The sequence below is a fragment of the Capsicum annuum genome, chromosome 11, assembly GCF_002878395.1.
Source record: "Capsicum annuum cultivar UCD-10X-F1 chromosome 11, UCD10Xv1.1, whole genome shotgun sequence".
Lineage (NCBI taxonomy): Eukaryota > Viridiplantae > Streptophyta > Magnoliopsida > Solanales > Solanaceae > Capsicum > Capsicum annuum.
In genome coordinates, this window is record NC_061121.1 from 210966702 (window position 1) to 210983339 (window position 16638).

General features: G+C 33.9%; 4 protein-coding genes across 4 annotated transcripts; 2 read left to right on the forward strand and 2 right to left on the reverse strand.

Moving 5' to 3' along the window:
• The first annotated feature begins 7115 nt into the window (after positions 1–7115).
• Positions 7116–8436, forward strand: LOC107848417 (kinesin-like protein KIF27). Its single transcript, XM_016693182.2, has one exon. The coding sequence runs from the start codon at positions 7327–7329 to the stop codon at positions 8239–8241; it is 915 nt and encodes a 304-aa protein (XP_016548668.1). The 5' UTR covers positions 7116–7326; the 3' UTR covers positions 8242–8436.
• A 1387-nt stretch (positions 8437–9823) lies between these two features.
• On the reverse strand, positions 9824–11401 carry LOC107848603 (chitinase 2). The gene has a single exon (XM_016693384.2). The coding sequence runs from the start codon at positions 11393–11395 to the stop codon at positions 10475–10477; it is 921 nt and encodes a 306-aa protein (XP_016548870.1). The 5' UTR covers positions 11396–11401; the 3' UTR covers positions 9824–10474.
• A 140-nt stretch (positions 11402–11541) lies between these two features.
• Positions 11542–13589, forward strand: LOC107848602. Its single transcript, XM_016693383.2, has 2 exons — positions 11542–11668; positions 11946–13589. Exons 1-2 carry the CDS (start codon positions 11595–11597, stop codon positions 12373–12375), a joined length of 504 nt encoding a protein of 167 aa, XP_016548869.1. The 5' UTR covers positions 11542–11594; the 3' UTR covers positions 12376–13589.
• Positions 13590–13869: 280 nt separating this feature from the next.
• Positions 13870–15394, reverse strand: LOC107848601 (chitinase 2). The gene has a single exon (XM_016693382.2). The coding sequence runs from the start codon at positions 14868–14870 to the stop codon at positions 13950–13952; it is 921 nt and encodes a 306-aa protein (XP_016548868.1). The 5' UTR covers positions 14871–15394; the 3' UTR covers positions 13870–13949.
• Positions 15395–16638: the final 1244 nt, after the last annotated feature.

Here is a 16638-nt window from a genome sequence, read left to right on the forward strand (position 1 = left end):
TATACGAAAGAAATAAGATTTGAATTCACTTTTTTTCAAAATTAAAGCAATAATATAATATATTAAAGAGTATTTTGAACTTATAAGCAAGAAAATCGAGAATTCATGACCATATGCAAAGACGCGCATCTCTCCTATAAACAGATTACATATCCATACGACAAAACATAGACTTGTGGGCGATTTTACGAAAGAAAATATAAGATACATTCATGTTTTTTAAAATTAAATCAATAATAAAATATATTAAAAAGTATCTTGGATTTATAAGCAAGAAAATCAAGAATTCATGGGTATATGCAAAGATGACGCATCTCTTCTAACAGACAAATTATATATCTATTCGAAATATCATAGATTTGTGGGCGATTATACGAAAGAAAAATATGAGGTACATTCACTTTTTTCAGAAATAAAGCAACAATATGATATATTAAAGAGTATTTTGGACTTATAAGTAAGAAAATCAAGAATTCATGACCATATGCAAAGACGACACATCTCTCCTAACAAAGCGGTCATAGATTTGTGGATGATTATACAAAAGAAAAATATGAGGTACATTCACTTTTTCCAAAACTAAAACAATAATATAATATATTAAAGAGTTTTTGGACATATAAGCAAGAAAATCAAAAATTCATGATCATATGCAAAGACGACGCATCTCTTCTAACAGATAGATTATATATCTATCCAACAGGTTATAGACTTGTGCGTAATTATACGAAAGGAAATATGAGGTACATTCACTTTTTCCAAAACTAAAATAACAATGGGATACATTAAAGAGTATTTTGGACTTATAAGTAAGAAAATCAAGAATTCATGACCATATGCGAAGACGACCATCTCTTCTAGCAGAAAGATTATGTATCTATCCGATAAATTATAGACTTGTAGGTGATTATACGAAAGGAAGTATGAGGTACATTCACTTTTTTCAAAATTAAAGTAACAATATAATATATTAATGAGTATCTTGAACTTATAAGAAAGAAAACGGAGAATTCACGATCATATACAGAGACAACACATCTCTCCTAACAGACCGATCATAGATTTGTGGGCGATTATACGAAACAAAAACATGAAGTACGTTCACTCTTTTCAAAACTAAAGCAATAATATGATATATCAAAGAGTATTTGGAACTTATTACCAAGAAAATCAAGAATTCATGATCATATGCAAAGACGACGCATCTCTCCTAACAAGCAGATTATGTATCTATCTGACAAAATATAGATTTGTGGGCGATTATACAAAAAGAAATATGAGATACATTTACTTTTTCCAAAATTAAAGCAACGATGTGATACATTAAAGAGTATTTTGGAATTATAAGCAAGAAAATCAAGAATTCATGACCATATGCAAAGACGATACATCTCTCGTAACAAATAAATTATTTATCTATTCGACAGATTACAGACTTGTGGGCAATTATACGAAAGAAAATATGAGGTACATTCACTTTTTCCAAAGCAAAGAAACAACGTAATACATTAAAGAGTATTTTGGACTTATAAGCAAGAAAATTAAGAATTCACGACCATATGCAAAAACGACACATCTCTACTAACAAACAAATTATGTATCTATCCGACAGATTATAGATTTGTGGGCGATTGTACGAAAGAAAATATGAGGTACATTCACTTTTTTCAAAGCAAAGCAACAACGTGATATATTAAAGAGTATTTTGGATTTATAAGTAAGAAAATTAAGAATTCATGACCATATGTGAAGATGCCACATTTCTACTTACAAACAAATTACGTATCTATCCGACAGATTCTATACTTGTAGGCGATTATACGAAAGGAAAATATGAGGTACATTCACTTTTTTCAAAACTAAAGCAACAATATAATAAATTAAAGAGTATCTTGGACTTATAAAATGACAATATGCGAAGACGACACATCTCTCCTAACAGATAGATTACGTATCTATCAACAAATTATAGACTTGTAGGCGATTATACGAATGAAAGTATGAAGTACATTCACTTTTTTCAAAAATAAAGAAACAATATAATATATGAAAGAGTATCTTGGACTTATAAGCAAGCAAATCAAGAATTCATAACCATATGCAAAGACGACGCATCTCTCCTAACAGACAGATTACGTGTCTATCTGATAGATTATTAACTAATCAGATCAATCCATAGTATGTCTGACAAATACAAAAAATATCTTAACAAAATTACAAACTATCAACATCAAACTTTCGTTTCCTTAGATGAGTCTTCATATTTTTTGAAGTCTTCCTTACTTTTTTTTGTCCAACTTCTGTTGCATAAGGAAAATTATATTTCGAGTTAGTTTTTTTAGCTCGTTTCACTCTTGTAGTTTATATTTCGGGTTAGTTTTTCTAGCTCGTTTCACTCTTGTAGTACCTTCTTCTATAAATTTAGCAGCAACATCTTTCTCAACTACATTTTTTCCTTCCTTTTTAATCTCTGTATTTTTCAACAACATCTTACCTTGATAAAGTAGACACAAGTGCATCAAAGTGGTCCTCGTTATCTAAGTCTTTGCACAAATAATATTGAAAGAAATCTATCGAGGTTTCACATCCAGCTATCACAAATATATCATTCTCCTAAGAAGGCTCATTTTCGTTGCTAGATGCCTCAGAAAACTCACTCCCTTCACCAGAGAATCATGTCCCTAAAGATAATATAAACAAAGTTCGTATCAATTAACGAAAAAAGAAAACTCAAAATTATTGTCTATGATTCTTTTATCTCATTTATCAAGTTTCAATATATAAGTTATAAAATTTAAAAATAAATAAGGTTCACCTGATTTTCTTTGAGCTCTAATCAACATCTTTAGCATTGACTTTTCTCATGAGTTCTTCACAAAAAAAAACAAGTAAAATCTATTAAGAAAAAAATACAAGAATGAGTTCTACTATAGAAAAAAAAATATTGAAGAAATAATGAGTTTTTAAAAATAAAAGAGGAGAAAAGAGAGAGAACGAGACCTGCAAGGTGAGAAAATTTAACTTTTATTTGATGAGATTAGGGAAAAGAACAAAAAATGGAGAAGAAAAGAATGAGACCCGACAAGAATTTGAAATTAGAAGAGAAAGATGAAAGGTTTTTATCTTTTATATTTATCACAAATAAGTCTCATACTTTTCAATATATTATTATGATCCATTTTTAATTAAATTATTTTTTTATTTTATTTTTAAATGATAAAAAAATAAGAAGATCATTTTGCAAATTGAGAACTCAAAATAGGTTATCAGCCAAATTTTCTCGTCTTATATTACTTGACATGTTTGTTAAAAAAATTATTTTAAAATATTTGTCATGTTTAAAGAATCAAATGAGAATTGAATGCATTTTTTCAATTTCACCCTTAATAATTTAATGAAAGAGTGACTAACTCTAATAAGTAATAATAATATTAATGTTGTTATGAATGTATTTACATTATAGTAAATGTCTATTAAGAATATAAATAAGATCTATCAAGATCTAGTTGATGTCTATCAGGATTTGAAGTATCTGTCTTTTCGTCAGAAACAAAGAGTATTTTCCCCTATAAATAGAGGGGTTTTGTTCATTGTATCCTCAATCTGATGCTCTCTCATCCTCAAGAGAAATAAAGAAGTCTTCCCTCTTCTCCCTATTTATTCTTGTTGTTCTTAATTTATATTTTATAACACGTTATTAGCACGAGACTCTGTCATCTCAAATTTGAAGGTATTATTGTCTTTCTTTTCATATTGCTAATAATCTTATAAAATCTGAGTTCATTACCTCGAGCAAGAACTACCTTTCATGAGTGTTGAATGCTGAAATCCAATTAGATGCTATGAATCTTGGAGATGCCATAAAGAAAGAAAATACATCATCTAATCAATATTATGCTAAGGCTATGATTTTCTTGCGTCATCATCTTGATGAAATTTTAAAAATTCAATACCCAAGGATTCACTTGTTTTGTGGAATAGCCTAAAAGAAAGATTTGACCACTTGAAGATGGTCATCCTCCCAAAAGCACGATTTGAATGCATGCACCATGAAAATAAGATGTTGGGTTCAAACCCCATCATTTTGTGGCCTAAGATGCCTTTATATGAATAAGATATTGAGTTTGAATCTCAATGCACCATATTGTTGATATAATGATGTCTAAGGCAAAATAATATGTTTTTTGATGAAAAGTCATGAAACTTGTTCTACTGAATATGCTCCATTCTTGAAGTGAATGTGGTAGCAATATATGATATACTTTGAAAGATATGTATGCCTCGATGTGCTCCTAAAGTAGAAATATCATGAAAGAGGTTATAAGCTGTCAGAATTTGATAGGCTTAAGACACGATTATATTTCATTCTTGGGGAATGATAAACTTATTAATACAAACGTGCACTTGATTGTCATGGTATCACATCTCACCTCCAAAAGAGGTAGAATAACTGAGAAGAGTTATTTTGAAATCTACTTCTAAAGTAGCAAATCTAGAATTTATTCATATAATAGTAAATCTGAAATTTACTAAAGAAAAAGAGGCACATGTCATGGTAAACTTGGAGTTTACTAGTATAAAAGTTCATAAATTGACATAAACGATTGCTATATTTCAAAAATGTGCATATTGTGCATTAGACATATGTTGAAGAAATAGAGAATTCTTCAAGAATTGCTTATTTGCTTGTTCTCATAAAAATTTCGTTGGACTAACTAATTTTGGGGTTTAATTCCTCAAAATCTGAAAAGTATAAAAGGTGAATAAGGGCCCGTTCACCTATCATGTGATATGTTGAAAAGATGCATCAATAAAAAGATCACATGTACATTCATTGTTAACCTTCAGTTTGACATTCATAACATTGCTTGCTTAATAAAATTGAGTTAAGAACATCACTTTCAGATTGTATAATCAAGACAAATTATCTTGATGATAATGGTTTGGCATTGAATGCCTTCGACAAATAGTTAAACCATTGCTAATGAGAACAAAGCTTCATGTGTTGATGTGAAATATGATATGTTGCATACAATAGCACTTGTATGCATCAGACCAATAGATTATGATTATTTCTTCCCTCTCAATTGGTTCAAGGTCCCAAACCAAATATTCTATCTAATTTTTTTTATTGTGCGATATACGATTAATGAATTTATCTTGATGCACAATGATGAATTCCTCAAAGAATATAAAGGATGTGTGTTAGTTTTCCTAACATAAGAGGAAGATTATAAGCAACTATGAAATATGTTAAGAATTATCATTAGATCCCCGTTCAAAAGATAATTCAAGTCAAATGTCGAAAGCATCTTATATTTAAGATGCAAATGCTCCTGTTTTATGTCCCTAGAGGATAAAATCTATGCATGCGTGAAGCATGGTAGACCAATCGGTTCCAAATAAAATAATTCTGAAAATGATAAGGGGCAAATAATCATAATAAGAAGGCAATGTGCTCTTGAAGAGCCTACAACATAACACTTCATGAAACCTTATGAGAGGTTCGGACACCTAAAAATAATGAAGTGGTGAGATTTGAAAATGTTATGTCGCATTGTGAATCGATACAAAATAATATATCATTAACGATATTTTTGATACGATATTGCTGCAGTATTGTAAAAGATCATGAGGATCTGAATTCTACGTTTATTTAAGCATGTTGCCGTAGAAACATTTATCAAATGACATGAAAGGATGCATCTTAGTAAGCATAAAACTTATTTGATTTGCAATTCAAACACTTAACGATGTTACACGTGAAATGTTGAATATTGTCACGTGACAAAATTTATATGAAACTTTGTAAGGTTTCAAAATGTTTGAAGTATATAAAAGTTTCTGAAAAACTTATTTATAATTCTTATATTGCACAAGTTTATAACTTGAAAATCATTGGAACTCTTAGAGAGTTTTCAAAATAATAGATTATTTGCTGACATGAGAAATATCCCAAATTGAATTGGTTATGGAGTGCCATATCTTAGTACAATTGACGTACGAATGTATCTTGCAAATACTACAAGGACCGATATAACCTTTTCGGTTAATTTGTAAGCAAGGTATAATTCTGGTCCTACTAGGAGACATCAAAATGAGATCAAACACATGATCTTGTTTTATTCTAAAGATTCGATCTTATTGATTATGCTAATGTTGGGTACTTATCTGACCCGTATATAACTCGATCTCAAATAAACTATGTGTTCATGTGTGGGGATACTGCTATGTCTTTGAGATACACAAAACAGTCTATCGTTGCCACTTAATCGAATCATGCTGAGATAATAGCTATTCATGAAGCAATAGGAGAATGAGTATGGTTGAGATCCAAGATACATCTCATTCGAGAAAAATATGATATGAAATGTGATAATGTACCCATAATTTTATATAGAGATAATGCATCATGCATAACACAATAATGCAGCATGCATAACACAACTTAAGGGAGGATTCATAAGAGGAGATCGAATGAAGCACACTTCATCAAAGCTTTTCTACGTACATGAGCTACAAAAGAATTATGATATTAACATGCAACAAATTCTTTCAAGTGACAATGTGACTGATTTATTCACCAAGTCTCCTCTAATTACAACTTTCAAGAAGATGGTGCACAAGATTGGGATGCAATGGTTTAAGAATGTTCTCATTAGGGTGAGTTAATATGCGTTGTAATCTTTTTCCCTTACGAGATTTTGTCCTACTGAATTTTTCTTGTAAGGTTTTTAATAAGGCAGCCTATATGCGTATTGTTAGAGATGTGTACTCTTTTTCCTTTACTAGATTTTTTTTCCACTGAGTTTTTTCTAGTAAGGTTTTAATGAGGCTGAGTTTTTTCTAGTAAGGTTTTAATAAGACATATTATCTATAAATTAGACATTCAAGGGAAGTGTTATAAATGTATTTACGTTCTAATGAATGTCTATCAAGAATAGAGACAAAATCTATCTATCAAAATCTAGTTGATATGTATCACCATTTGAAGTATTTGTCTTTTAGTTAGAAACTATGAATATTTTCTCCTATAAATATAAAGGTTTCATTCATTATATATATCTCATCCTCATGAGAAATAAAAAACCTCCGCTCTTCTATCATATTATTCCATTTACATCCCTTATTATTTTTTCTTTAAAAGTTGTGCGAAGGACAAACATATTAGTACTAACGCGGAGGCAGTAATTGGTGAATTGGGGGGTTTAGGGTCGGTACCAATTGAAACCTTAAAAAAGTCAAAATCATAAAACCCAAACATAAACCCTAGCTCTTTCACCACCAGACAACAGCCTCCATTTTCTGCAATTTCAAGCAACCCCAATGAAGATTGTATCAAGCAAAGTGAAATCCACCACCCCAACCTCTCTAGCACACGCAGCAAAATCCCTCTCCAAATTTGCTGCATCAAATCACGAAGCTTCACATGCCGTTTCCTTATACCTCCAACGTGCTGCCGATTCCTTCAACAATCTTGTTAAGGTTCATGAAAAACTCAGCCGTGAAAAGAAGCATTCTGCTAATGACATCAAAGTTGATGAAGTTTCAGAAAGTAAGCAAATGGATTTAAAGGTTGAAGATGTAGTGACGAATGAGGAAAACAAGAAAAACGCGAATCTTGGCAAGGAAGAAAATCCTGAAACGGATACAAGGAATAAGATGAAGAAATCATCAAAAAATGATAAAGTGGGCGAAGGGGAGCCAGTAAAATCCAAGAAAAATGAGTTGGAGTTTGTTAAAATTGAGCATTCTGAGGAAATTTCAGAAAGTAGGCGTGATCACAAGAAGAATCGGGAGGTGGGTTTAGCGAATGAAGGTGTAATGAAGAATGTGGATATTCCAAATGGGTCTCGAGAAAGTAAGAAAAGCAAGAATCTTGGCAAGGAAAATGAGGCCAAGAAGTTGATCAAGACTGAGAAACAGCTCGATATATACCAAGGAGAGACAGTAAAATCCAATGTTAAAACTGATAGTTCCGCGAAAATGGAACTGGAGCTTAAGGAAGTTAAGGAAGATGGCGTGACAAGTAAAGATAAGAAGAAGAGGAAAAAGAAAAATAGAGGTGTTGGTGACAGTGAGCAGGAGGTGAAGAAAGTGGAAGAGGACTTGGGTAATAAGACGGAGGAGGAAGGGCAAAAGAGGAAGAGTATGGATCCTGATGCTTGTGAAAATGCTGGTTCAACGGAGCAGAGTAGTAAGAAAAAGAGTAAAAACAGAAGAGTTGAAGGTGAAAAGTAATTGAAATTAGTTGAGTCGTAGGAATATTTTTGTTGTTGTTGCTACTATTGTCGAGGATCAGAGTTATGCTTTTCTGTTTGCACCTGAGGAAATTTGTTCCCTGTGGATATCATTGTTAAAGCTGTATGGATATAGTGGTTCAAGTAATCCTTTTTGAGATATGATTTAATTTAAAATGATTATGGATCTAGCGAAGTATGGTTGACATATCAGAACTGGATTTAGGATTTAAATGCTATCTATTTTTTTGAGTAGAGGTAACATTTTTCGGATGCAATCTATCTTATAAAGAAGCATATGGTTGTACAAACTGAGCAAATTGAAGCTGCAAAGCTAATATGTTTTTGTTCATTTCTGTTTCTTTTATTTGAGTTTATCTAACATCCTTGCTATTTATTGGAGCTTTTCATTGATTGGTTAAGTGGTGGTTCTTCACTTGTATGATTCAGTAGCAATCTTTTGAATATTTTTCTCACTTTCCTAATACTCACATGCTGTACCCATGAAAGTTGTAGCTAGTTAGTCCATTTGCATAGGCTAGCAAGATAAATTCATAGCGGTCCATTAGCCTCAGTAGAAGAGGAAATGGAAAATAATTCTAAGTTTTAGAAGTTCAGTTATCTTCAAAACCTGAAAATGTTTCATCTAATCTGTTTTCCTGAGTTAACAGTCTGATTGCCTTCTCTGAGCTAAAGGATTTCTGTTAAGCAATTCGACAAAGAGCAAGAATTTATGTGGGATGAAATATGCTGGTTGAACTGCAAGCTAGTCAATGAAGTTGTACGTTTCACATACTTTATGGAACAAAGTGCCTGACAGTTTTTACTTTTATAGCCACACTCACTACAACATTTAATAGCACATATGTAAGAAAGCAAAGTAGTGGACATATTATGATGGGTCGTAAATTATTAGACGTGAATAATGCTGCTGCTCAGTCTAATTGGCACATTATGTAATTTGTTGCAATGTTTCATCTTAATCCTTTTAGTGGAAGAGATATAGGGAGGTGGTAGTAGAATTGCTTGGGTTGAAAAAAGGCTTAGGAAGTTAGAGATTTTGATTTTGAGTTGTTACAGGAGGTCTGGGCTTTGGTGAATGTCTGTTTTGGGTAGTGTTAAAAATTTGCTTTAGAGGAGAACTACTAGGAAATGTAATTATTCACATTAAGTAGGTTGGCTAGCTTCCTGATCTTTCTAGATAGTGTGAGTTTTATGTGCAAGAAATTGTGTTTGTGTTACTTGATAAAAAGCGCTTACCAAAAATGAGACACCACAATCATAGGACAACATACCCAGTGTAGTCCCTCAAAGTGGGGTCTGGGGAGGGTGGTGTGTACACAGACCTTGCCCCTACCTCAGAGTTGGAGCTGTCTCGGTTTGAATTTGAGAAGCATGATAACTGTATGTAAGGGTAATGATGAATATTGATCTGCTGTTACTTTTTGCACGGAAAGAGTAATCAAAAAAGATATCTCTCTTCTTTTCACCTGTCGTCCTGTCCTATCCTCTGGAAGCTAATAGTGTAAGGAGAACTACACTGTGCCGTTCTTCTTTTACCTTTGAAATTTAAATAATCCTGAAGAAAACTAAAAGAGATTGTAAATTAATTCCTATTACTGCTAGGCAGCACTAACTTTAGTTCTTGAAAATCCAATGATGTATAACTCAAAATGGAAAAGTAGGAATGGCCTCCAGGAGTAACAAATTATGAGGGAGTGATGTCGCTTAAGTCGAACAGTTTAACATATTCTGATGATTATCGACAAATGGTGCTATGATGGAAGCACGAAACAAGGCCCTCTGAATCATCTACTATGGACCTTGGATAGTGGATAAGCATTTTGTTTAGACAAGTTGGGAAGTGGGCTGCTATAAGCTTTTACATCCTATTTTTTTTTTGTTTTTGATAACCGCGGTGTCCCAGCCAGCTTGTGCACCTCAATAATTCCATGGGTGCATTTCATGTCCTATTTTTATTGTTATATGTCCTTGCATTTGTCCTATATCTGTTCTGCCATGGAATACGTTAAAATATATTAATCAACACGAAAAATAAGTTTTTACTTTTTTTAGCATCTTTAGAAATTGTAAATATGGACGTGTTTGCATCTGGATTGTGATAATAAGACCACAATAAGCGGACTACTTCAAACACGAAACAGTAACATTTTTTCATTCCAATTTTTCTCTTTTGTCATGGCTTACAATTGTCTTGAATGGTTGCAAGATATTCAAATTGCACTTGCTAAGAGGTCCTGTGACAGCTTTTCATATATAAAGCTATCTTTCTTAGAGTCGTCCGCAGACCAAATAAAGATACCATGAAGTGTTCCCTGACTCCTCAGTATGCTGCATGCATCAAAGAATCCATGTCTAGGAGACAAGCCACCACTGTTGTCAGTTCCAAAGCTAACTAGAATCTTGCCTCCTTTATAGTTATACATCTGAGTTTCGAAGTACTGTAGGAACTGAGGAGTGGTTGTGCCCTTTTCATAGGCATAAAATTGGAAGTTGACAAAGTCTATTAGATGACCATACTTTCTCCAGAGTGCTAAATAGTGAGCTTGCACTGAATCATTTGCGTATGGTGCTATTGATGTGTAGGAGACGACATTGTTTTGTTTAAGATAGTACAACAGTCGCCCAATGCACTCGGCAAATGTATCTGGATCTGCATTGAAGTGTTCATAATCTATATCTATTGCATCCAGGTTATACTCTTTCACTATCTTGGTGATTGAATATATTGCATTTCTCACCCAAGAAGTAATTGAAGCAGGTGTGAAGGTGGCATTTTTACCATTCACTGTATCACCACCGAGACTCATTCCTACCTTAACGTTTTTATACTGAGCCTTGATGGAAGAAATCTGAGAAGGGGTGAGCCTGTCAATGTCCCAATAGACTAGGAAGTCACCATTAGTGGGTTCTGGTGATTTTGTGTTTGTGTAGTCTATAGAAAAGGAGAGGAGGAAATGAAACTCAACATTTGGATTAATTGGGACATCAGAGAATGTGACATTCTTGCCCTCAGCTCCAATATATTCTCTGAAAACCCCAGGGCAGAATGCTGGAACTGCCTCAGTCGTAGGAGAGATGTTGAAGAGAGCTTGAAGGACAAGAAGAGAGATGCAAAATTTTAAAGACTCCATGCTTTGTTGGAGTTGTAAGGGTAGCTTGTATTTCTTATTGGTATTTAACCAAAGTAGATACCTATTAAAATATTTCTCCTTCAACAAGGAATTTGTTGTATGCTTCACCAACTATCATATAATGTATATTCTATTTGTTCTTTTGTGAGTAATATCATTTTTTTGGAGCCAGGTTTTGTAAGCATTCATACTATTAAATATGTTATGTTTCAGCTGGAAGCCAAGCATTGTCTTTCTTGGCATTTCTATGGACGGCTTTATGAATATTCTTAGGTAAGTGAAACTCCCTCTCATTGGCTGGTCAGCAAGGCATGAAATTTCATGTTTATTTTTGTATCAACAAGGTCATTCTGCTATATCAATTGTGCTAGGTATTATGAGATGTATTTAAAATGTTAAAATTTAAATATCCTAATCAAGTTGTTTGGAATATAAATTGACTCATATATGCATCTGCCATTGTCATGTAGAGGTCATATTTAGATGACATCTTTCTTTCATACAAAGAAATCCTGATAAATTTTGAAGTGGTTGATTTTTTGTCTCACAGGCCTTTGACGTTTCTAACATTTTCAGAAAATAATGACGTTCACTTCATCGACTTCAAGCAGTCAAACTTCAAGCAGTCAAAGCTACTTGTAACAATTGTTGGCCTTCAAACTGTGTTTGTTTTGATCATCTGCAGTTGTTTTCTTGAGCACAAGCGCAAACTTGAGTCATTTCACATCTGTCTCCTTCAACTTATGTTACAAGCTTTTCAGAAGAACTTGATTTATAGTTTCGTATCCCTGAATTTCTGTGTTAATAGAACACCTCAAAGGATAAGGCCCATGGTGTTTGGCCAGCAAATGGGACTTCTTTTTTTTAAACCAGTAACTTTGTATTCCTCAACATTAAGGGCTATGCTGGCCACCTCCAAAAGTGTTATTTACAGAAAATTGAAGCAACGACAATTACAGAGCTCCTATGAAGTCCACTAATTGGATCTCCTCATCCATGTTTTGTTCTTTACACCAAAAATCTAGAGTAGTAATTACTTTCCACTTAATCTTCCCTATTGAACATTCCTTCATAAATTCTTTGATTTCTTTCCTTCCAGATAACCCACCATATGAAGGCTGGTACTGTCCTCCACCTTCTTTTCTGACTCTTGCTACCTCCTCATCCAACAACTTAACAGATTTGCCGTATGTTCTGGCATAATCCATTGTAAGTTAGCCATGCTGATGAAAAGAGCCCATACTTATGATGAGAAGAGCCCATACTTGTGATGAAAAGAGCCCATACTTATGAAAAGTTAGCAACGGGGCTTTTGGAAAGGTAATATGTAACTTACCTACTCTGCTCTGGAATTCCTTGAAACCATCGATGTTCTCTCTTAATTGTCAGCAAAGATGATACTGAATATTGGCTCTTTGGTTCAAGTTGATAGTACCATTCCTCAGTCTGATCTATTTTTGACAATTGATATGGCAACTTATGATGTGTGAATGCTTTCGACGGCTGATACTGAGTTATCTTTTTCTTATTTTCTTGTTTATAAAGAACAGTCTGGAATAATTTATTGCACAGGATGGTTCAAAGGCTTATGAATAGAACTATGTGGTGGTTCTTCACTTGTACAACATAGTAGCACAACTTTGGATATGCTTTTCTAAGATGACCTACCTTTGAAAGTTGAACCCAGTCAGTCCATTTGCCTAGGCTAGTAAGATAAACATTCATAGCTGTCCAATAACTACAGTAGAGAAAGGAAATGGGGTAAAAGAAGCAAGTATTAAAAGGACTATTCATTTTTCTTCAGAACTGGAAAATGTTTCCTCTAACCTGTTTTCTTTGATGGAAGCAACATTTTAGCTATGCGTGGAGTTTTTGCTTATTTGCTTTTTCCTAGGTTAACATAGTCAGACTGCCTTCTTTGAGCTAAAGGATTTAAGTTGAGCAATTCGACAGAAGGAGAAAGTGTGTACTTGCGATGAAATATTTGACCCCAAATGCATTGAGAGTGATGATGTAAACGAAGCATAGTGCAAGGGTTAGGGCAACATGCAGGACATATACCAGTGAGACTTTAAGTTGGTCAGTGAACTTGTATGGTTTACTTTACTCAAGATACTGTAGGGATTGCTTGCTTTTGAAACTGAAAAATTTCTCAATTGTATACTTCCTAGGCAACTAATTTACGGCATAAATTATGGAAATCAATTGTCTTTTAGTCCTTACCTGTATATTCACGCATGCTACTACATTTTATGACATATCTGTACTCAGGTAGAGGTGTTACAATGTGTCTCATAGATGATTAGACCTGTATAATGCTGCTGGTCAGTCTAATTGACACCTGCGTTTTGGTGAAATGCTTTGTTAGTCCTTTTAGCGTTACAAACTATATTTATTAAGAGGGAATATTTTCCCGTGAAGAGTAAGGTTTAGCACATTTGGGAATTCTAAACCTGAAACTCACGCGTCCAAAATAAAAAATAACATTCTTCCATTCCAATTTTTATCTGTTGTGATGGTCTACAAAAGATTGTCTTAAATAGTTGCAAGATATTTAAGTTGCCCTTGCTAAGAGGTCCTGTGAAAGCTTTTCATTTAGGAAATGATCCTTCATAGAGTTATCTGCAGACCAAATAAAGATACCATGAAGCTTTCCTTGTCTCCTTAGTATGGTGCATGCATCAAAGAATCCATTTTCAGGAGACAAACCTCCAATATTATTAGTTCCAAAGCTCACAAGAACCTTGCCTCCTTTATAGTTACATCTCTGGGTCTCAAAGTACTGCAGGAATTGAGGAATAGTTGTGCCCTTCGCGTAGGCATAAAATTGGAAGTTCACATAGTCTATTAGATGACTATACTTTCTCCAGAGTGCTAAATAATGCTCCTGCACTGAATCATCTGCATATGGTGCTATTGATGTGTAAGAGATGACATTATTTTGTTTAAGGAAGTATAACAGTCGTCCGATGCACTCTGCAAATGTATTGGGATCCACATTGAAGTGTTCATAATCTATATCTATTGCATCCAGGTGATACTCTTTTGATATCTTGGTGATTGAATATATTGCATTTCTCACCCAAGATGTAATTGATGTAGGAGCAAAGGTGGCATTTTTACCATTCACTGAATCACCACCAAGACTCATACCTACCTTAACGTTTTTATGCTTGGCCTTGATGGAAGAAATATGAGAAGGCGTGAGGTTATCAGCGTCCCAATATATCAGGAAGTTACCATTAGTGGGTTGTGGTGAATTTGTGTTTGTGTAGTCTATGGCAAAGGAGAGGAGGAAGTGAAACTCAACATTTGGATTAATTGGGACGTCAGAGAATGTGACATTCTTTCCTAGAGCTCCAATATATTCTCTGAAAACCACAGGGCAGTTTGCTGAAACTACCGCGGTTGTACGTGAAATACTCAAGAGAGTCTGAAGGACAAGAAGGGAGATCCAGAGTTTGAATGACTCCATGCTTTCTTGGAGCTTGAAGGATTCCTTGTACTTCTTATTGGTATATAAGCAAAGCTGACACCAATATTTAAAGTGCTTTGCCTCCGTCGACAAGGCATTTGTTAGATGATGATGCCCCACACCATCATTTTAAGGCTTAATTTCTGGTTGTAATTTTGTGAATAACATTTCTTTTGCAGACCTGATTTGGTATTTGGTAAGCACCAGTATAGTTAAAAAATGATGTCTTAACTGGAAATTTTGGCATTGTATTGCTTGGCATCTTCCACAGCCGGCTTAAAGTGTTTAGCAGTCTAAAATGTGAACTATGGACCTTGAAGTAGTCAAAGTTTCCTGTAACAATCTATTTGGCCTTCAATTTGTGTTTGGATTAAGTCCGCTGTATTTTCTTTCTAGAGCACAAATGCAAACTCGAGTCATTTTGCATTTGTCCCCATTCCAACTTTTGTTTCCATGTTCTCCAGAAAAGGAACTTGACAGTTTCAGAATATAATTCAAGTAAATAAAAAGTTTACTTTTTAACGGATTAAACTTTTAGATGAGATGGATACATATTTCAACGTGATATTAGAGCAACCAAGTCCTGAAATTGAGTTTCACTACCACCCATTAAAGGAATTTTCATGTGCTTGGCTATGGAAAAGAAGAATCTAAGTCTCAATGTGAGAAGACGTGTTGATAATACAATTAAAGTACATACCAAATAAAGAAAATTATCTAGCATAGCAAACAAGCAAACATATGCTTTATATTTATCCGAAATAGTGGAAATTTGGCTTTTATATATTCGGTTAGAGCTGTATCAATTTGCTTTGTATTAATGCAGAAGCGAACCAAAGATTGGAAGATAACGGATGCACCACTATAGGGGGATGCATGTTAGTCGAGTGGTGTCACATGACATCGACATTGCTTCATCAAAAATTGTTGTTACACACACATAAGACCCAATGTACTAGATAAATGAAAACTAAATGAGCTAGACCAACACAATTGTATGATTGGTTTGATGGTCCTAGAACTTGTTTTTAACCCTCTGATCCTTAATTCAAAACTTGGTGCATGAGTTTTATCAGTAATTTCTTTGTAAAAAAAAAGATGTTAACACTTTAAGAATTTTGACGATTTTATTTTGGATCCTCTCTTGTATTTAATGATAATTTTTGACTTGAATCATGATAAAGGGTGTTAAAAGGATGATTGGGGAGGAGTTTTAGAATTTTTGAAAGGGTTCGAGGTCATTTCGGAACCTCGAACCAGTGAGGGTCCGCGATAGCGGCGTGCCACGCCCTGTGCACGCTGCCATAAGAGCGTGGCACGCCCTTAGGCCTCCGCAATAGCGGTGTGCCACGCCAAAGGACACAAAACACCCAGTTTTTTTTTTTAATTGGGGCGAGGGCTTTTTGGTCCTTTGCCCTATTACACGATTTTAAACACCTTCTAATTCCCATTAACCCATCAGTTCACTTTTATCATCATTCCTCCCCCCTTTCAACATTCAAAGAAGCAAGCTTAGGGTTTCTCTAGAATTCAACTCACAAGACCCCAATTCAAGTTCTCGAATTCATTCTACTAAAAAGACATGTTGGACATTTTCTTATTTTTGTTTATCTTTAAATTATGAAATTTACTTGATATTATCATGTTTTGATGGTTGTGTAAATTAGGGTTGAGGAATTTGAGTTATTACATATACTTGCATTGATTTTTCTTGTTTTAATGATTTTTCCATGATTTAAATGTTGGGTTGTAAGTTGAAATTATGTTT

What these genes read in the sequence shown, in the direction of transcription:
- LOC107848602 (XM_016693383.2), top strand. Translation starts at nt 11,595, where the DNA reads ATGTTATGTTTCAGCTGGAAGCCAAGCATTGTCTTTCTTGGCATTTCT. An exon ending in GGCTTTATGAATATTCTTAG is followed by an intron (nt 11,669 to 11,945) that starts GTAAGTGAAACT and finishes TTTGTCTCACAG; the next exon opens with GCCTTTGACGTTTCTAACAT.
- LOC107848417 (XM_016693182.2), top strand. Translation starts at nt 7,327, where the DNA reads ATGAAGATTGTATCAAGCAAAGTGAAATCCACCACCCCAACCTCTCTA.
- LOC107848601 (XM_016693382.2), bottom strand. Translation starts at nt 14,870, where the DNA reads ATGGAGTCATTCAAACTCTGGATCTCCCTTCTTGTCCTTCAGACTCTC.
- LOC107848603 (XM_016693384.2), bottom strand. Translation starts at nt 11,395, where the DNA reads ATGGAGTCTTTAAAATTTTGCATCTCTCTTCTTGTCCTTCAAGCTCTC.